Source organism: Arthroderma uncinatum (genome assembly GCF_011692745.1).
Source record: "Arthroderma uncinatum strain CBS 119779 chromosome Unknown scaffold5, whole genome shotgun sequence".
Classification (NCBI taxonomy): domain Eukaryota; kingdom Fungi; phylum Ascomycota; class Eurotiomycetes; order Onygenales; family Arthrodermataceae; genus Arthroderma; species Arthroderma uncinatum.
This window is the reverse complement of record NW_022983867.1, coordinates 340,592-366,126: the sequence shown is the minus strand read 5'-3', so window position 1 is coordinate 366,126 and position 25,535 is coordinate 340,592. Positions and strand designations below refer to the sequence as shown.

Genomic DNA, 25,535 nt, shown 5'->3' with positions numbered 1-25,535 from the left:
CTCGCGGAAACACCGGTGCTTGTCTTGATCCTATAGTTCTCAAAGTTGGTTTATAATCATTTATGTGAAAATGGCACACCTTCGCTCCGCGCAAGCCTAAGATGGGTCCCCGATCCAGAGGCACTACTTCATCGAGCTCCAGTCTACCGTCATTGGAGAGTCGTACCGCAAGGAAACAGTCCACGCCACACCACAGTGCTCCTAGATCATCAGGACAAGCATCTGCATATAGCAGCCAGGAATACCCAATCAAGTTTATACTTGACGAATCTGGTGGCAAATATTTGATCGCGTGGGAAGGTCCTTTTGAACCGAGTTGGGTGAGTGTTACCTCCCGATGAGCTACCCTTATTATGTAGGGATATATATATTGACGTATTGTCTATGCTGCCTTGTCAATTGCTTTCTGTGCTCTCAGCTTTTTCTTCCTACCTATCCTTAATACTGAACATACCTTTTGGTTATAGGAGCCTAAGCACTGCGCTAGTTACGCTGCAGTCCAGGCCTGGGAAGCTGAGAAGCAAAAGAGATATATATCAGCAAAGCACTATCAGGAGCAAAGACCCAAGCGCTCTTGTCAAACACCTCATCGCAAAGCTTTGGCTGTTCCATCTTCTGCATCGCCAGTATCCTCTAGTCTACAGAGCATTGGGTCTGAGCAAGCGTCATCTTCCAATCCTCATTCTTCCGGCTATTCTTTATCCCAGGGAACTGGACTGAGTGGGAGTATATTTTGCCCAAATACAAACTCCCAAGGGACCCAGGTTTCAACTAGTTCTTCTGGCCGTGCGAGTGGACAATCACACTCTGCATCATTAGAGCAGCAAGCATCATATAATACCACAACACCCAGGAGTGCTAATCTATATAGCCAGGAGTACAGTATACCAGACTCTACTGCTGACACCTGGGTACTTGAATCAACTGCTGGTTCTTATACTCTACGTGAACAAAGGTTAACTACTGCGGTCCCATCTTCTCCGCAACACAACCACAAAGACGAGGAGGAACATCTTGAACAATCATTCACTGCTAGTAATACTCACCTCACTCCCTCAGAGAAAGGAGACAGTCAAGTGAACTGCCAGTCACACCTTCGGCTGTTTGTGAACGAAGTACAAGAAACTCCGCCAGCTCGGTTACGCGTCGAGGAGCCGGGTAATAGCTCTCCTGAGCATATAGATTTCGAGACCAACAGCGTAACTAACCTTAGGACGGGTACTCAGAACACCTCCGGTAAGCTCAGTTGCACTTAAAGGACGGATTGTTAGGCTAACTCTTTGGCATACAGAATTTCAGACACCATTTTCTAAATTAACCACTAGAACCGGGTCTTGCCAATCAATCCCTGAATCAGAATACCAAGGTATCAGAAATCGACACACTTACTCCAAGTTACCCTTTACACGATCCTTCATTGAGGAATCGCCATTAGCTATCGTCAGCTCGAATACGAATCGTGGAGACCACTCGTCTAGGGACAGAAGGATTCTCAGAAGAGCGGCCAGTGAAGTGATACCAAAAGGCAGCAATATAGGCAATCGCCCTCGTTTCAATCGTTCGTCCAGTTCGCCACAACGTAACAGTCTTCGCCCCTCCTCTTCGGTTACCATGAATAACTCAGCATCTGGCAGAAACTCTTCGCATCCGCCGGCGAATGGTGGGGAAGCCGCACGCAATACACGGGGTACTAGCGTTGCTGAGAGGATCAAACAGCTATGGGATTCTGATCGCGCTCTCCGAAAGCCGCTCCAGAGCCTTACGCAGAGCACGACTCCATCTTCTGCAGGAGATATTGATCCACCAGCGCCACCGAATGTGTCGGATATTGTCTCGCCTCTTCGCACACGTATAGATAAGGGCCCTACAAGCACCATAGAAAGTGGAGAATATTTGTCTACGCCTGTTCCGTTTGTGGCACCCCAAGCTCTACATTACAATGTTGAACAGATAGCGTCCATTCCAGAGGTGCTTGAGTCAAATATGCAAACTGAGCCCGCTGAGACCGCCGAGTCAAATGTATCCAGCACTCAAGAGCAGGATCCCGATGCTGTGGAGCAAGAGGTTCACGTTTTGAATCTCAGTGAAATGGAGTTTGCCATTCCACTTTCTATGGACTGTCGAGTGAAAGATGAATATGATAATACCCTCGAAGGTGAAAGCAAGTATGTCGAGAAATTTTTAGAAGGATCGCCGGATTCTAGTGAAATTGGGCCTTCGGAGGGAGATGTAAGTCACCACCCCCAATCTGTCTCTCACTTGACATTTCCTAAATTCTCCTCATTTTTAGAACCAAGCCCTTCTTCTAAGGATGGCGACTATGATTGAGAAACTTGACAATATTACAACTCATCCGGATATTAATATAGTCAACCAAGCACCTGGAGCTTCTCCAGATGCCGCAAAGGAGGCGCTGTGGGCTGAGTACTCGAGCTCAAAATTCCAATACCTTGGTTACTTCATGGACGCCTCGAAGGAACTTGACTTGCATATAATTCTAATGGCTAAACCCGGGCGAACTGTTGATGTAGTAAAACGCTATCTACTAGGGAAAAAGTTCAGTCAACACCCCTTGCCGGAAAACGAAGAAGGCGGTTGCCCGGCTGTTTTCAGCAAAGAGAATATGAGTTTTGAAGTACGCTCGACAGCCGAGGAACGAGAAATACCATCCGCCAAACCACTTTGCCTTATTATAGCCCTGGACAGTTCCTTCAACATCGATCGTGAGTGTACTAAGAAACTGAGGGCACGACAAGGTTTCATTGTTCCCGTGGTCCGACTTGTTATTGCCAACACGGTCGAGCATGTCAAACTATGTCTTCCCAAATGCTCGGAACTTACTAGGCTTCGACTGCTTATCCAGCATACTCTAGCTTGTAATGATTCTGCAGGGGAGCTACAGGACGATGCCCTTGGGGTTCAGGAAAACGCCGAGGAAACCCTATTCTATGTCATGGAGAACCCTGCTTCGAGATCGTGGAAACTGCCTTTGATGGAAGCTCTGGAAATTGAAGCAGAGGATGAAAGTCCCCCTTCTGGGCCTGATCCAATGTCTTCGATTGCCTCCTCGCGGCAAAAGAGATGGCTGGTGAGTTTTTTATGATCAAGTCTGAAAGGGAAATGCGAATGATTCTAATTTATATCTTTTAGGAGGGCGAGATGAGTGATAGTACCAATCCGTCAAAACGCCAGAGAATCACGCCAATTCAAGATATCACACAAATTAGTGATTCCATGAAGGACCAAACACAAACGGAGCAGGATAGCAACCTTTCGGCAGCTACAGTTCATCGGAAGCCGTCAGCCACCACAGCCGAAACTGAAAGTCTGCGTGCCGCTCTAACTAGCTTGAGATCCAAAGTAAAGACATTAGAGGCTAGCATCGGTGCACTTCAATATCGTTATGAAGCGAAACATAACCAATTGCATGAAACCCGACATGAACTCGATGTGGAACGTGAGACTATGAAAAAATCACAAGCAAAGTTTGAGCGCCAGAAAGAAGAAATCTCGAAAATAAAAGACCGGAATGTGGAATTAGTCACAGAGTTAGAAGCAGCGCGGGACACTATCAAATCTGGTGGCGGGTTAGAATCAGATCTAGAGAAATCTAGAGAGGAAGTCAGGAACCTCCAAAAGACAATGGCGAGCCTTGAGCGTACCGTTCAACAGGAACGATCGCAAACCGAATATACCCGACAACAATACCAAAATGCCTCCACATCAGCAGCACAATCAGCAATGGAGGCCCGCCAGCTGGAGGAACGAGTTAAAGATCTTACAAAGAAAGCAAACGGTGAAGCCGCGAGGCTCAAGGAGCTTAGGATAAAAGAAGATGAGCAAAAGCATCTAGCTCGTATCAAAGAACTAGAGGTCTTGCTTGCGTCGAGAGAGGCCCTCTTAACGAAGAAGGAGGAGGAGATTCGTGAAATGAAAAAGAATCGCCCTTCCACCAGGGCTACAAGCATGCAACCCCGAAGCCCAAAGTACGGTACAAGCCGGCCTTCTAGCCCTGGACCCAACCACGTAGGCTCGGCTGTTCGGGGAAGTGCCCTCAAATTTCGTGCTGAAATATAGTTGATTCTTTTGGACGGTCTCTGAGAAACAAATGGATGATTTACGGCAATCCAGCGATGATAGAACACGGCCTGAAAATGTTCATTTTGTATGGCGGCGGCAACAATCTGGACAAATGAAGTCAGGGCAGCAGTTAGATGTTGTTTTTGTAATAACCTGCCTGCCCTTGTTATATTGTTTTTTCCCTTCTCTTTTTCCTATTTTTTCCTTTTCTATACCTTTCTGCTTTTCAATTGTTACCCAATAAACGTAGGTATCACTATCTAAGACGTTTTTGTTCATATCACCTAGCTGCTCATTTATTTTTCTAAAAGTCGTAGTTTCGATTTTACAGGCTTCCATTACCTCGGTCTAATCGCCATGCCATGCTCATACGGAAAGATTCGGAGTGAGGAATATAGAGGCTTCCGGAATAGTATTTAGCAACTATTGTATGCAAATATTTACCGCGTACGTTCTTGATTCCTGCAAACGGATAACTATTAATCTAACACAAGCTTTAATTAACCTAACTAATAGTCACTGTTATGCGGAGGATATTGAAACAACCATGAATGGCCCCAACGACAGAATGGACAATCTTGCCTATCAAATCAACTTCCCGATATAACGTACTCCAGCGCATTACCCTAGATATAATAGGCACTGACACATTACTCAGCCCTCTCAGGATTCCCCATGAGCTCTGATCCGATACCGTCGAAATCCTGGCCGGGGTTAACGTTTTGGTATCGTAGGACGTTGAGGCCATGGTAAAACGCGGTTGCAAGGAGGGAGCCAAGCAGGGGTCCGACCCAGTAAATCCAATGATATCCTGGGAATGCTCCCGCAATAATATCAGGGCCGAAAGAACGGGCGGGGTTGAGAGATGCGCCAGTGAAATAAACACCTAAGATGAGAAGATAGCATGTAAGTACAAATTATGTAACGTGTCATTAACTAGCGGAGGTAGCTGAATTGAAAATCTTACCGCTGATCTGTGTAATGAAGAGGGCTAGGCCAATGCCTAATGGAGCAAGGAAGGTTGCTCGGTGCTTGACAACGGCCAACATCAGGATTGTGATTATGAGCTGGGCGGTCAAGAACATCTCAATGAACAGGCCTTGGATGATTGAAGTTCCTCCTCCGAGTTTGGTTTGGACCACCAGGGGCCCCGGGAAGAGAGCAGATACCACGCCAGCGGCGGCAATTCCTGCAACAACCTGGGCAATGGAGACCAATGCAGCTCGAACAGGGCTGACAGCGCCAACCAATGCAAGGGCCAGAGAAACCTATCTCGAGAAGATAATGTTAATACGCAAACAGTCATCATACAGTCAACAGATGGTGATGATGTCAATGCATACCGCCGGGTTAAACATCCCTCCAGTAACCCTATAGAATACCCAGACATTTACAGCCAACGCGGTACCAAATGACAATGATATATAGGTCAAGACGGTGGGATCAGGACCTGACCCAGCATTTGCAGGGTCTACCGACATATTCGCAATTTGGCATCCTGCAAATGAAAAGAAGAGGAACATGAACGTTCCAACAAATTCACCGAACGCGGCAACAGATGTTTTCTTCCATGAATCATTCGATTCGGAGGAGAAAAGGGGTGGTAAGGGGCCCATGGTGATTGTGGTGAGTATGGTTTAACAGGTTTGATCAAGATGAACAGGACTTGAAGGGATATATCCGTTTTATAAGTATTCATAGGACAGAGGAGAATATCAGCGGCTCTTATGGGAGGGGGAACAAGGACTATAAAGCTGCCATTATGCGGGACAAGGAAGCAGCAAGCACAGTGCAGGACTGGATGGACTATCGCGGAAGCATAGAACTCATGCCGCCAATGCTATACTTGGCGGTCTTCGATAATACACTTCACAGATCCCCCCGCAGGTAATTAGAGCGCGACTCCGTTTCCCTTCATCGAACGGAGCCAAAAGAAATCATATCCAGCAGGATGGAAGTGCATGTGTGACAGACCGCATAGCCATTATTGAATAATACGAAGTCTAGGCCAGAGCATGATCTACGCCAAAGGGGCGAGAAAAGAGATATGTTATATAGCTTACTAGCTATATTCGGATATCATATAGAGCTCCAACGGGTATCAAATCGCGTTTGCCTGCAGGATACTGTCACATGTTGTGCGATGGTGTCTAACCTTCGTGGCCGCAGAGGCCATTCCCTTATGCAAGGGTCCCTCGACCAGCTGAGGAATGAGTGACACGCTTTCCGAGTAGACGGTACACATGATATTGATTTTGATAATCTGTGTATATCAATCCGAACTTTGTTTGCTTGTGGTGAACTGATGTAGTCGAAGGCGGTGGCGCGCTCAACTGTAATATCAGCGGAGGTTGCTTGCATATTAGACCTAGGATATCAATGCTTCACACCCTTTCGCACGCCGTAAACGGGAATCCGAGTCGGTTTTCTTTGAAACTGTTCAATGGCAACAGAAGGAGTGAAGTTGGATATTAGATGCATGACTTGGCGGCGGCTGCATATGTCAATTATGCAGCGATAGCACCGCAAGTGAACAGGTGCAGGTTTTACCGCCGACTGCTGCTTGGCTGATTCTCGTCGAATGAGGCCACTTTATTTTCGTCTCTTCAGCCATTGGTGCAGATAAAAAGAAAACTTCATATCCTGGTGAATGGGACGGCGTCTCTCCCCGGCGCTGCATCTTGGCCTTATCATTCCGCCTACAAGGGTGGCTGGCCGTCGACTGAAAATAGATTTTCTTTGTCCAACATGATTCATCACTGCAGCTTGGGATGTCCGCCCAAGGCCGAGCTTCGATCGAGCTCACATGAAGGATGTGACTGTGCTACGTCGAGCCGGCCACTGAGAGCATCCATGGTCGCAGAATGCCGACCTCGCCGTAGACCTTTACCGTACGCCGTCCCTTAATATATTGAGCATGGTTTCGAATTGCGTGGCCCAACCTTCAGGTCCGTATCAAAGGGCTGAACACCACGATCAGGAACATGCAACGAGGCCGGAGTGACTGAAGCGTCTTATAGTCGATATCAGTCGACATCAGTCGATATCAAGGTGTACTCCGTAGACACTCTGTATTCACGTCGGATAAACCACGGCCTTGACGTCGGATACTTCCTAGCAGTTGTCATGGCAGTTGTCCCGCACAGTTGCGATCTCACTAGATGTCAGATTCTAGAAAGATGGTCAAGATGTCACTAGAAAGATGATATCCCCGCCTTATGTGCAGTTCTATCGATCTCGACGTCAAATCTGCATTTTTGACCTTGGGAGGAGAGCTTTATCGATAAGATGGCGCTAGTCCCGAAACGGAAAAAGGTAAACAGCACAACATCCGCGTTGCCCCCGTGACCTGCGATGCGCTTCCCAACAACTCCCGGCAGGTCGCAAGATGCCAGGGAACAGACAGACTTGCGACAGACAGTCCCGCGCTGTCACCATTGCACTCGTTTACTGCTGCTGAAGGTCCATCTTTTGCCTCTGCACAGCGTTCGCTTGATTTCACGGTCTTTAGTTTTCTTCTCACCGCTCTTTGGGTCCGTTTTTCGAGACGATATCATTCCAAACATCCGACAACGAACACAACACAGTCGCTACACACTATTCCCCCCGGTCCAAATCTGCCCTTTGGCTGCTCTCTCTTTATGGTTTAGACCTTCGGACACTCGATAGATTTATTGTCTCCATCCGACTGGAGCTTTATTTACCTGTTTGGTCGCCAGAAATGGCGCCCCAGGCATCGCAACTCCCGACCAAGTTTCCCTGCTGGTGTCGAGCAGTATACTCCTGGGGAGGCGAAACGAAACAGGATTTGGGGTTTATAGAGGGGGACTTGATCGAATGTCTCAATGCTGGAGACGGATCGTGGTGGACTGGCCGTCTACGACGCGACAGACGGATGGTCGGCGTATTCCCGTCGAATTTCGTCAAGATTCTAGAAGATGACTTTGTGCCGGCTACACGCTCTGTGAGCCCGCTGCCGCCGGTGAAGGATAGCCCTTCGAACGCCCCATTGTACGCGCCTAAGAAGGAGAAGACTATTTTCCGGAAACCCTTCCAGGGTTATAAGCAGGTCCTGGGGCCGTCTGCCGAGCTAGCGAAGAAGAATGCTGAAAAGGAGTCTGAGATATCGACTGTGCCTGCACCGCTTCCACGCGGTGGACGCAAGTCGGTCTTGAATAGAACTCCACGGCCCAAATCACCATCTCGCGCTCCATCTCGAGCGGTCTCGCCAACACCACCACCACGGCAACCTACACCTCTACCGGTCCGGCAGCAGACACCACAGCCTGCGAGGCAGCCAACACCGCAGCCAACACCACAGCCTACACCACCGCCACAGCAACAACAACAGCAGCAGCAGCAACAACAACAACAACAGCAGCAGCAACAACAACAGCAGCAGCAGCACCAACAGCACCAACAGCACCAACAGCACCAACAGCACCAACAGCACCAACAGCACCAACAGCACCAACAGCACCAACAGCACCAGCATCAACAGTATCAACAGCAGCAACAGCCACAACAACTACAACTACAACTACAACAGCTACCACCGGTGATGGTACCTGAACCTCAGCGTGAACTTGAACCCGAGTCTTCGCCTCCACCTCCGCCTCCGCCTCCTCATAGGATTGCGGTTCGAAGGCAACCGTCATATGTACGCCCTGCATCTCCCATGCATAATCATTACCAACAGGCGAACCATGACTTCAGGGCGGTGTCCAGAACGCCGTCTCCATACCCACCTTCACCAGGGGGTCACGGTCATACTCCATCTCCATTACGAGATGCCATGGAGGATGTCATGTCTTCCTTACAGGATATGGGAATGTCACGCGATGCTCACTCCCCAGAACCACAACGAAGCCCTTCCCCGTTCAATCCTTGGTCTCCGGATGCCTTTGAAAACCTACGCGACCCTCCGAAACAGTTCAACAACCGACCTTCTACCTCACTGGGCCTAGGAAACAGCCAATATAACCGTCACGGTGATCACTACGGCCACAAGTCGTCAGAGAGCTTTCATGATAGGTATCATGATGGTCCTCCCCAACTTGGCAATTACGTACAAAGGATGGAGTCTCGCTTGAGACAGTTGCATGATCATGATGAAGGCTCGGAGAGAGATAATCCCATGCATGTCGAAGATGATGACAACCCTCCCCCACCTCCCCCGAGAAAAGGTGAGTATAATTATGGGCAATCACCAGTACTGCCGCGTACGAGACCCCGGGGATCAACATATGATCTAGGTCGAGATATGCTCGAACGGACATTTACCACCAAATCTATTGCAACAAACTCGTCTTCTGGCGTCCAGAGCAATACCACACATAGCACCACGAGCACCAATCTCACCAACCCAAGCATAATGAGTGGCACATCGGCTGGCGGATTTAGCGCGACAAGTGCTGGCAGTTTTGCAAAGCGTAATCAACAAGGGTCCCCATTGCGACACGGGATGTTTAGATCCTTCGACAATACTAGATCGGGCGGGTTCACTGGCTTCGGCGACGATGCTGGTGGTGAACAAAGGCCATATACCCCCCAAACTCCCCAAAGCGGAAGCTATCCTCATTTACCCCAAGACGACAGGCAAGGAGCAAGTTCAGCCGTTGGCTGGTCGGAATATAACAAACAAGCAGAATCTCCTGGCATCTTCGGAGGCCTTACCACTCCCAAATCAAAAAAGACAGGTTTCTTGAAAAAGATGATCGAATCAGCGAAAACGGGAGCAGCAACGGCGCGGAGTAGTATTGCTACAGCCCAGCACGCACGTTCTCTATCTCCAACCAAAGGGCTACTTTCAGGTGGCATGGCCAGTTTCTCACCACCCAAAGATGGCCGAGACGCCTCAACAGACACGGGTCTAGGAGGCAATGACTGGGTTCAAGTGCGAAGAGACGTCAACCGCGCAACCTCTCCCAGCCGGAACGAACTAGTCGAGAGGGTCGAACGCTGCCAGATGATGGAAACTCCTGTTATATACGCTGTTGAGGAACTGTATGAATGTGCAGAGGGTGATGAGGGCATCGATGGGCTACCGGTGACGGAACCAACCAATTGGGCTGCCGTTAACCTTCAACTGGTCGACAAAAGCTCCCGATTTATCAACAGTTTACCTCCAATGACTAGTCCAGCGAGTTTAGCTCAAGGGTTTGTGTGTCGACCGCATCGCAGCGATATTCAGCGATTACGGGCTATATTCACCTGGGTGGCAGAGAAGGTCGTGTGGGATGAAGAAATCGATGAAGAGATCGATGTACGAAGGGTTATCCAAATGAAGAGAGGCTGTCCTCAGGAGGTAGCCGTCTTGGTCATGGAAATGTGCGTCGCAGTGGGCCTCCATGCTGAAGTGGTCCAGGGGTACCTGAAATCACCGGGTGAACAATTAGAATTAGACGGTTACACCCGTGTGAACCATTGGTGGAACACTGTTCTTATTGATGGAGAATGGAGGGTTATGGACTGCTCCCTTGCAAGCCCAACACACCCACGGAGATCCCTTTACTCAAGCTTTAACCCACAGGCGGCAGAGACGTGGTATTTCCTTGCGCGTCCAATGGAGATCTGCTACACGCATATCCCTCTCGCCGCCGAGCATCAGCATATATGTCCTCCAATCAGCCCAGATGTCCTTCTTGCACTACCATGCGCCTGCCCTGCCTATTTCAAGAATAATCTGCATATGCCGACCTACGACACTAGTCTCGTGCAGTTGACCGATCTGGAGATGCTGCAAGTTCGGGTTCTCGTCCCACCTGACGTCGAGTGTATTGCAGAGGTGGAGGCTATCGCCTTTGCGCGCGATGCAGATGGCGACTTTTTCGAAAGTGGTGATATTGTTACAAAACGTGCCCTTGCCCAACCGGATTGGATACAGGGCCAGAAACGGTTCACTATCAAGGCCGCTCTACCTGGTGATGAAGGACAAGGCGTTCTCAAAGTTTACGCTGGCAAGAAAGGATTGATGCATTCCATCAAAGATATACCCCACGCTCTTGCCTTTGCACTGCCAATGGCGCATACAGGAGAGAACCCACCGTACGAGTTTGTGCTCCGTCATCCAACGCCCCATGCCCAAAGACACGATCTATACGTCATACAACCCCAATGCGCAAGACTTACCATCAACAATACCTTCGTTTTCGCAGTCCGCCAACACACTTCATCGCTCCCTTCGTCTCCTAAACCTGAAGAACCTAGTGGACGGATTTCTCCCAATCCTTTCGCCCGGCCATCTAGTGCGCTAAGCATGGTTTCTTCCATTGCCACTACTTCAAATGCATCAACTGCCTCCTCATCAACGGTCTCGAGTAATAGTAAACAGAACTCGCGTGAAAAACCAGCGAAGTTGGCTATCCAAACTCCATCTGGAAAGATCCTGAGACTTAGTCGAAAAGCAGATCATATGATCACGACAAGCCCTGGCGGAGATTCTGGATTTGATGGCCCGCCAGACGGAAGCGTTTGGGAGACAGTTATCAAAGTTAGCGAGCGTGGTGTTTGGAGAGGCCTAGTCCTTGCCGACCGCACCGCAAGATGGTGCGTCTGGGGCGAGTGGGAGTGCTTCTGATATTGTTTCCGTTTTAACACGATCTTACCTTCCTTCAGCTCATTTTGCCCTTTGTTTGGAACTTTCAGGTCTTTGCCTCATCTCATATTGATGGTTATTTGGCGATTGGTGCATGTACAAACTATACCCGGTTTATGTTTAGAGTTGAAAGAGGACCTTCTTGTATTTGAGCGTTTCAAAATTTCTGGCATCTTTTGTTTTAAGGGGGTTTCCCTTTTCCTTTTCTAGTCACATACTATTTGCTATTTTGGGAGTGGCTTCATGTGTGGAATGATTTGAGATTGGTGGAAGTATATTTTATATTTGAGAATTCTTCAGGGCCCTTTTACCTCCTATTTCATTCTCGCCCACCCCATTCCAGATGATTTCAGACTAAAATGTTTGTGTTTTCTTGCGATAAAATCCTATAAGTGCTTTGTAATAGCAAGTTTAAAGAATCCTTCAATTTTAATTCCTTATCTTTTCCAAAGTAGTAAACTATAAGACAATAATTATATCAATTGCCCCCTGTAAATATCTTTCTCATCAATGGGGCCACTTGTTTTCTACTCTTTGTAACATCGCACTGTCGCCATATCCGTGAATTTCCCGCTATCTTGCCTAGGTCCTTGATGTCCTCCTGGTTAAGTAGGCCTTCTTCGATACCTAAGTCGGTAATTGCAACGTTCTTGAAGTCCTCAAGCTTGGATGAATATTCATCATTCAGAATAGTAACAACTAGTTCACGCTGGAACTCATCCTCCGGAAGTGCCGAGAAAGCAGTCATAATAGCAACGACGTCAAGATCTCTAGCCAGAGAAAATGCCTCTAAAGACTTAAAAAATGCTGCCTCATTACAGCTCTTCTCTGGATTTTCTGAACCACATTTTTCGAATAGCCAAGAGAGTGGTTTAACAACGGAGCATATTCCAATCTTGACATTGTGGCCTGGGCGAACTGGATCTACCCATTCTTTATAATCTCTTCCCAAAGTTTCATCAACCGTAAGAAAGTCAACACTAGAAGATTTGGCATTCATAATGCAAGTGTAGAATGCATCGCGGTCCCAGCTGATAGAGGTGCACTGGTTGATCTTATTCTCTAGGAATGCCACAGCCTCTCGATCCACGTCAGACACTTTGCTCTCCGCTGTCATGTTTGCAGTGTCTGCTAATATTGCTGCTAGTGCAAGCTGTGCAGCCTGAGATTCATATACTGTATCTTGAGTATTAGAATCTCTCGTTTCCCCGTGAGAGATTTCCTTCGCAGTGCCGTCGATTGTTGAAGAGTTGCAGCCTTCCCACCAGCCACGGTTTCGCAGTTCACGCACAATTATGGACGTGCAACTTCCAACTCCTGTTTGAATGCATTGTGGTTCGGCAAACGTTTCAGTCTCCAATTGGGGTATTGAATGCTTTGAGATGAACCCTTCGTCTTCATGATGATCAATACACCCCACAACCGATATACTGATATCTTCAGCTTTATCCGAGATACCGTCAATTCCAATTCCATGGGGCTGAATCGTGGGTAATGCATTCCAATCCACCATGAAAACGTTCAGGCCCAAACCTGGCTGGGTGCTTTCAGGGTGGTCATCCGATGAAGTCAAATCTCTTGACTTTTTCATGTTAAGCAAGTTTCCCCGGAGCTCCGCAACAGTCAAGATACTTTCTTTGAGCAAATCATCAGTGTTGCCGTCCTCGGGTAAAGTATTTAAGGCCCCTGTACTTTCGGGTTTCGAGTTGACCCATGGTCTTTGTGTAGAAAGATTTAACGCTGCTGCGAATTCTGGTCGTAGTCTCCTCAATTCTTTTCCTGCCGGAACATCCGGTAAGTTGATCACGGGTATATATTGACGGTTCTCTTGAGATCTAGCTGACGTTGCAAAATAGGAATATATAACTGCTGAAATGATGGAGTCTAAATCCGCTGATGAGTTCCCAATCACGTATGTTGGTTGCACCTTAGTAGCAGGCGTGGGAGTTCTTGACCATTGGGCCGCATTCTTCAAAAATGGGACCAAGCCAATACGCTTCGGATTGCTTTTATGCATAGTTTGTTCACCCCTCGATTCTCGGGGAGTTGGCTATATTTATCTGGTTTGTATGATGTGAAATCAGGATCTTGACCACACAAGTCACGTGTGCTGAATAGAGTCGACTTTCAATGTCCACGATTAAGAATAATCCATATATTGTTACAACAGCTGGCGAAGTTACGTAGGATACAGAGAAGGAGCAGGAAAGGGTGATCAGAGTGAGAAGAGCAGAAACGAAAAACGATGGACAGTGTGGCAACTGATAGGAATGATACAGGATATTAATATGAAAAAAGGTGCAGCGCAAATAAGGATAAAAACAAGAAACAACGTAAATGACGAAATGTTGAAATAGATGAGACTCAAATCTTGGCCGGGATGAAAGCATTAAAACATTAATGCCACCCACCCATCCGGCAAAATAAAAATGGAAATGGAAACAGAAAAAGCGCAAAACATATAAAGATAAGTAGAGCACAGGAGAGAGAAAATAGTGACAACGGGTACGCCGGCCTATCCCCTCCCATTTCGACTCCTTCACGACTCCTTATCGATTCCTCCAGTATATATGAGAGCCTTTTCCGAAAAGGTAAGGAGGGTTAAAACTCATCAGAGAAAACCGTCTAAGAATAAACAACGAAAGAAAACAGGGAATAGAACATTAATCTAGGATGGAAATGTGAAAAGAAAGCGATAAACATTAATCATAAGCACGAAAGGGTCAGAGATTTGACGAAACTCAACTTTAATATTCTTCGCCTAGGCCACCGCCATTTTCATGCTCGTTGTCATCATTGTGGCTAGCATTCTCGAGAAGATCAGGGTCCCCGTTAGAGCCGTTATTTCCAGATTCGGATACAGAACCCGTGCGGGAACCGCAGGCTTGAGCGCTCTTGAGTGCCTCTAGGGCTTCGTTTGCATGGCTAATCTCTTCGACATGCTCGGCTTCGGTATCATGGTTTGTGAGATCGGCGAATAGATCATCCATATTTGCACGAGGGCTGCTTCCGAATGGATTATGTGCATCAACATCTACATCCACGCCAACTCCCGCGGTGCCTTTCATATTTTCTGACTCTGAGCCCGGAGGTAGCTGGTGGTTCCGTTCGAAGCTTGGAGGGCTGAAGAATGACGGGTCAAGCCCAGCGTGTCGAGCAGCAGGCGATCCTGGCGAGAACGACGGTGACTGGTCGCCATTGTCTTGGGCTAGGAAGGGGCCGGAGCCACTTCCAAACGTTGTGTTTTGTTCGCCGGAGGAAAGCTGGAATGGGTGGCCGAATGGATAGGAGGCAGGGGTCTGAGGAGCTTGAGTCGTGGCGAGAGTCGATGGAATTTGATCGGTGCCAACCGAGACAGACCTTGGGTCATCCACGGGTGTATTTGAGCGGTTTGACGGAGCTGGCTGTAGAGGTGGTGGCCGGCCATTTTGGGGCTCAGTGGACTTTCGCTTCGCGGGGAAGATGTGGTGTTTGGTACGGAGATGGAGGGGGATATCCTCCGGTTTCTCAATGCCGAGCTGAGCCATAATCTTTTGCTGCTTTGTCGGTCGTGGTTTACGCGTTGATAACGACTGTTCCAGAATTGGTGGTGGTTCAGGCGCCACTGGGGACCATTTATGAACTTCCTGGCGGAAATAGTTCGTTTCGTAGGCAAGTAGAACTTCTGCCCCTTCAATTTTACGGAGGTAGAAGATCTGAGTAGGGACCTCTTCGGCGGTCATGCAGGCGGGGTTTGTAAAGGGGCGCAAAAATTCCCGGAATGATGATGCTTGATCGATGATGGACATCAGGACCTGTTCCTCTTCGGGTTGGAATGGGAGATCGGCAAGCTCTGCTTGCCAATCGAGTAGGTCTTCCAGCTTGGGTCGGGCAGCATCACGGGGTATTTTAACCCGCCAGTCACAGATAGGACAGGTGTAGCTATCGTATTCTTTGACTTTACCACGGGCAATCTTAAGACACTTGCCATGGTACCTGAAAAAGGTCAGTTAGTAATTAAGAACAGTATGTTAATAGGTAGGAGAATGTGGTGTGTTTACCATTCATGACAGACTTCGCATTCGATCATTAGACCAGACTCTTGTTGTCTGCAGATGCAGAAAACGTCCTTCTTCCTCGACCTGCTCCCAGCCCATGGCTGAGATTCCCCAGAACCATCAGGACTGGCCTCTCGAGATGCTGGTTCAACGGGTGGGCGGAACCGATCCTCGAGATCAAAGCAATACGAGTTTCTTTTCTCAACATACTGCATGTGCATCTTGAGAATGTGCAAAGGCGCATTGGCTTTGCCAAACAGCTTTTTCCCCTTCCTCATCCAGTCTTCATGGCGCTTCTGCTCACGTTCTAGGTCTATTGTGCCATTCGGTTTGCTGTTCAACTGTACCAATGACTCCATCAAATCTCGTACATCACGGTAATGCGGACGATTTCGGAAATCAGTACATTTGCTCTTTTCATAAAGGCTAGATATCTGCTTTTGAGCCTCGCGTTGCTTTGTCAGGATAGCGTCAACCGAAGCGAGTGTCTCTGGGGAGACGGGGAATCGAGCTGCTTGGGCAGAAAGCGCTTCGAGTTGTTGGTAGTGGACGGCCTCGACAGACATAAGTTCCTTTGCCTTTGCTTCCCATGCCACTCCACTGCAGTACATCTCACGGAAATGTAGTAGATGGTTGTTAGCCTCGGATATGTTCAATTCCTCGGCTTGCTTGATGAAATCGGCGCAATCCTCTAACGTTTGGTACTGATCACGTCGACGTCGTGCGTCATCGTTCCATTTCATTTGCTGTAAGACGCGTTCCAACTTGTCTACCTCTGGGATATCAAGACTGAAGTTGCGACCAAGTTCCACTAACTCTTCGACAGCTTGGGCGGACGCGGTGTGCGAGCTAAGAAACACAGCTTGTGCCTCTCTCTGGAACCTCTCGATCTCCTGGACTTTTTCGTGCAGAGCTGTTATCTGAGGGCAGTCGAACGATAGACGGTCTGCCTCTGATAGAAGGCTGTGGATTTTCTCGATACTACGTAGTTCACGGTCTCGTTCTTCCATCTGTGCAGCTTTCGCTGGGTTTCCCTTTCTCCAGATTTTTTCGTTCTTGCGTCGATTCTGTTGCTTGCGAGTTAAGTAATTGTTCGCTTCCTCAACCCACTTATCGCACCGCTGTACGAAGGCAGCAAGATCCTGTAGCCCCGGGAGATGATATGGTATCTTCTCGCCCTCCGAGAGAAGAGCGTGGAGAGATTTCAAAGATGGTTTTGGCTCATCCTCGAGGATTCTGTCCAGCCTCTCCGCCCACGCTTCAGGAATCTTGGCGCGGTCCTCCACCTTCTGTACGCATTTCTGCAAATCTTCATCAGACAGTCGATATCGGATTGAATGATCGGTTCCGCGTAGACAAAGTGCTGGATCGCCGCCACAGCACTCGGTTGTTCCAGCATGCATTAGACAAAGCTGTTTCCCCGATTTATGACACCTGAATAGCGAGAGGTAGCTGTATACTTTGCAATAGCTACACTGGTACTCGTCTTCCAGAAGGTCCGTTTCTTCCACGGTGATATTCAGCGCAGAAGAAGTTGCAGGCTTGCTGCCTTGGTCACCATTGTGAGTACCGTTCCCATTTTCAAGCTCTCGAGACCGCAAAAGGAGGTTTGCCCTTTGTTCGAGTTCGCGATCGCACATACGTCGCAATGCCTTCCCCAGCCATTTTGCTGTAGTTATCGATGTATCTCTTCCAGCAGCTGTAAGCAACATTTCGTCGTGAGAGAAGCAAGGTTGCCGTCTGAATGCCTGTAATCGGTCAACACCAGATTGGCCAAATGGCTCCCACTCGCTTGGAGCAAAGTTCACTGCCTCATTACAATTGAACCCATGATTGAACCCAGCATGGTAGGCTTGTGGATACGTTATGACGAATTGTCCGGCTCTCTGGTCCAAGGCGTAAACGTTGACTCCGGCTTTCTTCAATTGATTTGGTGGGAGTAAAGTGACCAGTTGGAACAAAAGATCAGGCTGTGTCTCAAATAGCTCTGGGACAGCCTGGCGCATCGCCTCTTCGAACGCTTCCGCATCAGCACCAGGAATGCCATACCAGGTCTTGGTAGATCCGAAATGTTGGTAGTTAGCCGAATAAGCGTAGTGGTCTTCGTTATGCCAGCAAAACGTCGAGAAGCACATTCCTACATATACCCATGGCACCGTCATGCCTGATACATCAGACTTGATGTGTCGGAATAGCGATTCTGGGTGTAATGGGAGGACGTTTAAATTCCACGGATCGGTAGCATGAGGGTCAAGAGGGTTCCTTTCGACGGTAGGGAAACCACTTCCGTGCGTTGTCGAGTGGATATCAGCTCCATATTCGACTTCCACGGTCTCAGTCAAACTCTCAACAAGTCGCCAGAATTCGCGTTCCACGTTATCTTCTGCTTCGTAGAGTTGGGCGTTTGGCGCAGAGCTGGTATTGACAGCCAACTTGGAGCCGAAATAGTTTTTCTTAAAGTGATTCGCCTTCTCTTGAAATTGCTTAAGAGAGTATATACCACCTTCTTCAAACCCATATTCTCCGGTTCCTACAAGGCATTTGGGGCAATGCCAATCGTAGTCAGGTATTGTTGTCAGGGGCGGATCAAGACATTGCATATGGTAGCCGATGTCGCATCCATCACAGGCGAGAATGGATGGCTGGTTGTCACTCTTTCCACAGCTTTCACATCGCTACATGGGTTTTAGTTTCATGATACACCTCGTGATATGCATGATTCTTGCTATGCACTTACATCTCCAGTTTTACAGGTCCCGGTTTTGGCTTTTGGCTGTGAAGGGGACGGTCGTAGTAAGCTCATATTAGACCCGGCAATAGTCGGCACGCCATCTAAGTGGAAGTGATATCATTAGTATACGCTCAGCCATGGCAGGGTTTCGATATACCAATCGAACGACCTACCCTTCTTCAGACGCTTACTTCGTCGGCCATTTCCTCCTTCTTCCGAGTCGTCGTTATCACCGTGCGAATGACCGTCACTGCTATGCACGCGCTTCAAGGAATGCTCGTCGTGACCATTTGTAAGGGGAGTGGAGTTAGACTTCGCCCGTTTCTGATCAGGAGAAGGCTTCGCGGAAATTGGAATAGAGTTAGAGTGTGAATGTGGTGTCGAATTTCCTACTACCTCGTCTGCTTCTCGTTTCACCTCGGAGACAGCTCTGTTGACAGCCGTGAATGACGAAGGCGTGTTTATCGCAGCAAACCCGCTTGGCCTGGAGTTGACGGCTGTGAATCCCAACGTCATAGGTTGCTGTACGTGTACCGGCGTTGCTTCGCGAGGAGTACCGGTTGAATTCCCGTTGCCCTCATCACTGTCGACGAGCGAGGCGTTGAGAGCTGCAGACGCTCTTCGCGTGGAAGAGCTATCCTCGACACCCACGTCCGACTGCCGATGACCATTCTGCATCTGGCGTTTCTTCTTTTCTGCTGGCGACTGGTTCGGGGACGGTGTGAATGGCCCACCGTTCTCAACTTCCAGTTGATGCTGTACTCCTGGTTTTGCGACAAGTAGGTACTCTTCGTACGGCTGCAGCCATCGCTGGTACGAGTTCTTGAGAGAGGTAGATAGTGACGACATGATTTTACCGCTGTAGCCAAGATCGCGCCCGATCTCTGCCCATTTCTTCAACTTACAAACCTGTTCGAAGCCACCTCGTATTTCCACTGCCTTTTTCAGCTTGTATAGATCGAGGGGTCGTTTGTCGACGCTGGGAAAACGGGTTAGACTTGTGCCGTGCTGCTTGTGAAATTTTGTCAATTGGTCGAGATAGTTGAGGTTCGCTCGGGTACCTAGATGGCAGTCAGGATGGCTGTCGCGAGAGCCGTTGACTTGGGACAGGAAAGACGCGTGCATACCTCCTTCAACAGAGTTAAGCTCTTGTCGACGAGTTCGGAAATGGAACCGCTGAGTAGACCGCGTTAGCATTCACTTTCCCCTTTTCTCCTCGGGCCCAAAGCTGCACTGTCATACCTCCGTGTCGATAGCAAAGCCTGGATTCCAGGTCTCTGGAGGAACGACTTTGCAGATGCCATATTTCCTTCCTTCAGGCGAGATCTTTCGAATATAGGCCATGGGATCCTTGAACTCCTCCTCGGTCGGATAGAAGGTGGGAGCCTCCTGTAAATCATGAGGCCTGTTGCGTTTGGGGGGATCTCTCGTAGCTGGGATCTGGTCGCGGCGTTCGACGGTCGACAGGTCCAAGGGCGCTGCCCGTCGAGCACTCAGCGGCACATTCGAGCCGTATGAGGTCGTAGAATTGGCAGTTTGCATAGACGGCCGGCCAGCCGACTGCGGGTTCTGCTGCTGCTGCTGTTGCTGCTGCTGCTGCCCAGCGGAGGGAGGCTCCGATGAAGTGGCAGCCGCCATGTCGAATGGGGCCGATCGGGGAGAGAGCAGTAGGTAGTCGTCGTCACGTTTGGTATGATATATAGACGGCGTATCGCGAATGCATTGGCTATGAATATGAGGGCCGAAGGTGCGAGAGGGCGACAGAACGCGGGCTATATCAAATTATATCAAGGGCTTAAATGTCGCCCTGGGCCGTCCTGGGTACCCGAAAGGAAAGGGAAAAAAGGACTATACTCGAGCAGAAGGGGAGAAGGACGGGGAACCGGCGGTGAATTAGGGGCCCGACGGTGCCGGGTCAGTCAACGATCGCGAGAGTACGAGCCGAGCCGAGTCTGAGTCTCATTCCATCGAGATCAAGGGCGAGAGAATGGGTGCAGCCATCGAGTGAAGCACAATATATTCGATCTCTGGATACCTCAGAGCCTATTTTGTCCGTTTGCTTAGTCATGTATCAATAATACAGCTGACTCATCCTCTTCTCTTTACTCTTTCTCTACTCCCTACTCTATACTCTATACTCTCTATACTCATTCTATACTCTACTCTTTCTCTTCTCTTTCTCTACTCTCTATACTCATTCTATACTCTCTCTAACATTCCGTTAAAGATCTTGTGATATGTACGAGGTGTCTGAAGATGTCTATATAGGTACGGAGTACGTCCAGTGGCGCGAGAGGGAGCTCAGTTACAGCTAACGAACTAACTCCCACGATGGTTTACGGTCCCGGTCTCACACGCCAGGGTAGCTGGAAGACAGAGCTGGTACGGAAGACGGAAAAAGTTGTCGAGCTCGACGGTAGCACAGGGCCATGCAATATAATCTCATAATGCAGCTCATAGTCGTGTCCGCTACCTCCTTTCAACTCTCTCTCTCTCTCTTCTTCTTCTTCTTTTCTTCTTCTTCTCTTCCCGAGTCGGCTTCTGTTACACGGCGGGCGTAATCGTTACAGTACTCCAGGGATAAGACGAGCAGAGTCTCGGAGTCAAGCGCCGAGAATTAGCTAGCTGTCTCCGTCAAGCTAAGATCGCTTTGTCAGGGCAAATGCGATGTAAGCGCGCTCAGAGCCGGACATGAAGGACGCCCTGGTCTTCTGGCATTTTTCCTGCTGTCTGGAGTGCTTCGGAACAGCTCTATAACGTGTCCTTCCACTCTGATATTCAACATCGCGGCCACGTCACCTGACCCAGAGGTTCCAACTTGCACTTTGATCCTACATAAACACATCATAACATGAGTAAACACATCATAACATGAGTAAACACATCATAACATGAGATATAACACGGCCATACCTTTATTCTCTACTGTTAACTATTAATTTAATATATGTTAAATAACCCACTCATGTCACAGCGGTCGCGGTCAAGTCCTGCACCAGGCCTGTTTACCTCCAAAGGCAAAGACGCCTGTACAGAGAGAAGCCAGCAAGAACAGTCGCTGGTCAAAGCTATACCCCCTTTCTACTGTGCCTATCTACTCCGGTCGACTGTGCGTCATGCCAGTCTCTACATCGGATCTACTCCAAACCCAGTGCGCCGTCTTGCACAGCATAACGGCCGCATCAAGGGTGGGGCACATAGAACCCATAGAGAAAAGCTACGGCCGTGGGAGATGGTCATGATAGTCAGCGGGTTTACCAGTCGTACCGGTGCCTTGCAATTTGAGTACGTAGCTGTGTTTATATATGTCTTGGCTGACCTACTAACCTGCTTCACATATAGATGGGCGTGGCAGAACACACAAGCTTCTCGTCATGCAGCGAATAGCGAAACAGAAACTAATGTTCGAATATGTTCTAAAACAGGGAAACGCATGGCTAGAAAGTCGAGCAACCCTCGCGAATCACTGACAAGCGTCGTGGCTCGTTTGCATCTCCTATTGCGTTCACCGTATTTCTCAAGCTGGCCTTTGGAAGTGCGGTTTTTTAAAGCAGATGTGCATCGTGTTTGGCAGGGCTGGACCGAAGCTGCTGATACATTTGTCCCTGGACATATAAGGTTCACGACTGACTTTGACGACGACGGGGCTTCGGGTGAAGAAGGACGGCCCCTTCAGAATGCCCTTCAGAGACTGGATATCTCAGGGACTAGTCTGAAGTCATATAAGGAGAAGACACAATTCATCCTCGAGGCCGGGGAACGGATTGATTGTGGTATCTGCCACGACCGTCTTCGCTTGAGCGATGATCTAATCGTAATTTGCTCATGTGAAGCTTGTCGCTGCGCGTCACATCTTCTATGCCTCTCGTCGAGTTTTATGGAGTCTGAAAGCACCAGTAACGGTTTTATCCCGGTTAATGGAAGGTGCCCAAGCTGCCGGTCAAGCATCGAGTGGCATGTTCTCATGAAAGAGATGACACATAGAGTTCGGAGCCATGGGACGAGATCTGTCCACGACGATAACTCCGATGCAGAGGACGAGGAAGGTGATAATCCCAACCAGCCGCAAACAATTGAGGAGGAATCTGGAGGCGAGCTATCAGAAGACGTAGCGCATCCAAGTCCCATAGACCTGCTTAGTAGTAGCGATGACGAAGACTTTGGCCCCTCAACCGTCAAGTTCCCAGCGAAAACGTCACGGCCGACCAGAGAACCGGGGGAGAACTCATTGCTGACCAGCTATACCAATCATCCGAGGAAACACCCAGACATGTCAATTTCGCTCAAGAATGGCAAACCAGACGAATGGGACGATATAGATATAGTTGAATGATAGTATTTCAGCCGCTCCACAGCTATGCGACAGAGTCCTTGGTTTCTGCATCTGCAAACGGTAAAGCAGCCAGTTTCCTCAATGGCCCTATCGTATCAACACTCGCCATAGTCTGTAGCACTTCATCCTGAATTTCGCGGGAAATAACTTCCATCTCTCTCCCTGCATCAATTATCCGCATGTCCTCATTGCCTTTCAATCCAGACAAGGACAGGAACAGCTTCCCAACTTTCCTCTGCAAGTTGAGAGTTTCATATCTCTCCGTCCCATAACCTCCCCTTTTAGCCGCAACTTCAGTAGATATATTCAAAAAGAACCAAATATCCGGTCGTGGTAGCCCAATTTCTGGCCTCCATGCCCAGTCCAGCTGCAACTCCTCGTTCTCTTTCGCAGCCGAGTAGACTGCTCCGGAGTACGAATATCGGTCCACAATAACAGTGATTCCATCTGAGATATCTTGTCGTATTTGCTTAGCGGCTTCCCATCTATTCGCAGAAAATAGGAGATGCACTGCATGGTCGTCTAGCTGCGTTTCTCCTCGAAGGTATCGGTCTATCATCTGGCCAATGGCCGTAGTCCTGTCTAATATATGGTTAATATTGACAATTACATCTCAATGATGCTATACGCACCTGGAAACCGAATGTACTTCGCCTTGTGCCCTCGGTCTACGAGCGACTGGTGAAGTGAAGCACATTGGGTTGATTTCCCAGCGCGATCCAACCCCTCCACAACGACCAGGGCACCTCTCCCAGCAGCCGGCGTATCTTTCTCCAACGCCATGGTTACAAGACGGATCCGTTATATAGATAACTCCGATTCCAAATAAATCACCAAAAGCTGCCCCTGTTGTCGACTGTAAGAGCGTCAGGCCTAAGTATTATCTATATGGCAGTCTTGGCCTCGGCCTGTGGGCCAAAAGTCAAACCTCTTCGTAGCTCCAAAAAATGCATGAAGATCGCAAAGCCGCAAGTTCAACGCTTTTCGCAAATATTTTATCACAAGTCGAATATGGCTACTGACACACCGTCCGATAAGCCTGAGGAAATGCTCACTTTTAGTCTACTAACACACCCGCCAACTCAGCTTGCTCCGCGGCTTGGGAGGTTATGCCGGGTCGGGCGCAAAACGATACTAACGCCAGGATATGTGCCCATCACGTCGAGAGGGGTGCTACCTCATGTTACCCATGATAATATAAAGGAACATATGTCTATAGGCAGCCTATACGTTGCACTTGAAGATTGTATGTGACCTATCTTGCCGGAAACAGTCATGTCTGTATGCTAACTACTCTGCTCGCTGGAGCAGTACAGTCATAGAACGAACCGCCCTGAAAGAAGTACCACCAATATACAACGTCCCAACGGAGAAATCAGAATCTTCTCTCCGGAAATTCCTCTCGTTCGATGATGATTATTTACTATTCCTTGGGCCTAGGAGGATCCCTCCCGTCGCCACCGCCAGCTCGAATTCTTCGGACTCGGTAACGATCTTGACATCAGTCGGGTACCAGCAACTGCAGGTAGAAAAATATCAGGAGGCGATTAAAAGTTTACAACCAGATGTTGCGATTGGCTTGGCTGATGTTCTAGATAGACGGCCTGGTGTAAAGAGACGAGAAAAGATGGTTGACCGGACGCATGCTTGGACACAGTCGGCAATAGACGTACTCTATAAAAATGCAGACACTGCCAACCCGCTCTCTGGGACGTCATTCTTTGCACCAATTCTTCCGCTCGAAAGGGAACGGCAAACTGTATATTTGCGAGAACTGGCAGAAGAAATGAATGAAAATGTGGCTGGATTTGCAATATGGGATCCGTCGACGATTGAGATCATTCCCCAGTCGCTGTGGAATCTCCCACGTTTGTCCCTTGGTGAACCAAACACTCCACAGGATGTGCTCAAGGGCGTCTCCCTCGGACTTGACCTTTCGGCCATATCATTTATTGGAGCAGCATCTGATGCAGGATTGGCTTTCAGTTTTGTCTTCCCACAAGGAACCTCCCAGGGTGATAATAATAACTCAACGCCCTTACCTCTGGCTGTTGATATGCTGCTACCTGAACATTCAGCCGATATTTCACCACTTGTCTCAGATTGTCAATGCTACACATGTAAGACGTACCATCGAGCATACCTCCGCCACTTGCTCAATGCAAAAGAAATGCTTGCGTGGACACTGCTGCAGATTCACAATTACTCCACCATGGATAGGTTCTTTGCCGCTATTAGAACGAGCATCGAGAACGGGACGTTTGAAGAGGATGTCAACACCTTTGAACGAACTTATGAGACTGAATTCCCCGAGCCGAGCGGACAGGGTCCTCGGTAGGTTCTATATTTCCCTTTATAAGTCAACCGGACACCTTGCTAACTGACGAACAGGATGCGAGGATACCAGTTTAAAACAGGACCGGGTGAAAAACGTAACCCGAAGGTTTTCGGGCGGCTAGATGCTGTTGCAGAGAAACTTCTGGAGTCGCAGTCGTCTGTAGTTACTCCCGATGCCGGGGCTGAGGAACTCGAAGCACGAGGCTTTGCTGAAAAAACGCAGTGATGGGTTTATGTGACCCTACTGTCCGATAGACACGACTCTATAGCTAAACCCCTTGCATATATAAACTCGACAGCCCGATGACCAACGACCGTTCTCTTGTCATACTCTTCTTGCATTACTCTGGTTTTGACAACGTCGACGCTGTGTGCTATCGTTATCCGGGCGTGTTACAACAGCGACCCATTCCATGCTAC

General features: G+C 48.7%; 8 protein-coding genes across 8 annotated transcripts; 4 read left to right on the top strand and 4 right to left on the bottom strand.

The window, feature by feature from the left end:
• Window positions 1-1,611: 1,611 nt before the first annotated feature.
• On the top strand, window positions 1,612-4,077 carry GIQ15_06494 (uncharacterized protein; the record flags this gene model as incomplete). The annotated part of the gene is made up of 4 exons (XM_033553911.1): window positions 1,612-2,229; window positions 2,291-2,723; window positions 2,892-3,088; window positions 3,151-4,077. The coding sequence occupies 4 exons, from the start codon at window positions 1,612-1,614 to the stop codon at window positions 4,075-4,077; spliced, it is 2,175 nt and encodes a 724-aa protein (XP_033403426.1).
• Window positions 4,078-4,730: 653 nt separating this feature from the next.
• On the bottom strand, window positions 4,731-5,696 carry GIQ15_06493 (uncharacterized protein; the record flags this gene model as incomplete). Its single annotated transcript, XM_033553910.1, has 3 exons — window positions 4,731-4,966; window positions 5,048-5,348; window positions 5,424-5,696. 3 exons carry the CDS (start codon window positions 5,694-5,696, stop codon window positions 4,731-4,733), a joined length of 810 nt encoding a protein of 269 aa, XP_033403425.1.
• A 2,105-nt stretch (window positions 5,697-7,801) lies between these two features.
• GIQ15_06492 (uncharacterized protein) lies at window positions 7,802-11,659 on the top strand (the record flags this gene model as incomplete). Its single annotated transcript, XM_033553909.1, has 2 exons — window positions 7,802-8,248; window positions 8,660-11,659. The coding sequence occupies 2 exons, from the start codon at window positions 7,802-7,804 to the stop codon at window positions 11,657-11,659; spliced, it is 3,447 nt and encodes a 1,148-aa protein (XP_033403424.1).
• Window positions 11,660-12,155: 496 nt separating this feature from the next.
• GIQ15_06491 (uncharacterized protein) lies at window positions 12,156-13,268 on the bottom strand (the record flags this gene model as incomplete). The annotated part of the gene is made up of 1 exon (XM_033553908.1): window positions 12,156-13,268. One exon carries the CDS (start codon window positions 13,266-13,268, stop codon window positions 12,156-12,158), a length of 1,113 nt encoding a protein of 370 aa, XP_033403423.1.
• Window positions 13,269-14,424: 1,156 nt separating this feature from the next.
• On the bottom strand, window positions 14,425-19,987 carry GIQ15_06490 (RUM1p; the record flags this gene model as incomplete). Its single annotated transcript, XM_033553907.1, has 5 exons — window positions 14,425-15,652; window positions 15,718-18,389; window positions 18,452-18,546; window positions 18,619-19,621; window positions 19,688-19,987. The coding sequence occupies 5 exons, from the start codon at window positions 19,985-19,987 to the stop codon at window positions 14,425-14,427; spliced, it is 5,298 nt and encodes a 1,765-aa protein (XP_033403422.1).
• Window positions 19,988-21,410: 1,423 nt separating this feature from the next.
• On the top strand, window positions 21,411-22,778 carry GIQ15_06489 (GIY-YIG catalytic domain-containing protein; the record flags this gene model as incomplete). The annotated part of the gene is made up of 2 exons (XM_033553906.1): window positions 21,411-21,730; window positions 21,788-22,778. The coding sequence occupies 2 exons, from the start codon at window positions 21,411-21,413 to the stop codon at window positions 22,776-22,778; spliced, it is 1,311 nt and encodes a 436-aa protein (XP_033403421.1).
• A 22-nt stretch (window positions 22,779-22,800) lies between these two features.
• On the bottom strand, window positions 22,801-23,561 carry GIQ15_06488 (thymidylate kinase; the record flags this gene model as incomplete). Its single annotated transcript, XM_033553905.1, has 2 exons — window positions 22,801-23,360; window positions 23,411-23,561. 2 exons carry the CDS (start codon window positions 23,559-23,561, stop codon window positions 22,801-22,803), a joined length of 711 nt encoding a protein of 236 aa, XP_033403420.1.
• Window positions 23,562-23,789: 228 nt separating this feature from the next.
• On the top strand, window positions 23,790-25,341 carry GIQ15_06487 (tRNA-guanine transglycosylase family protein; the record flags this gene model as incomplete). The annotated part of the gene is made up of 3 exons (XM_033553904.1): window positions 23,790-24,024; window positions 24,095-25,112; window positions 25,170-25,341. 3 exons carry the CDS (start codon window positions 23,790-23,792, stop codon window positions 25,339-25,341), a joined length of 1,425 nt encoding a protein of 474 aa, XP_033403419.1.
• Window positions 25,342-25,535: the final 194 nt, after the last annotated feature.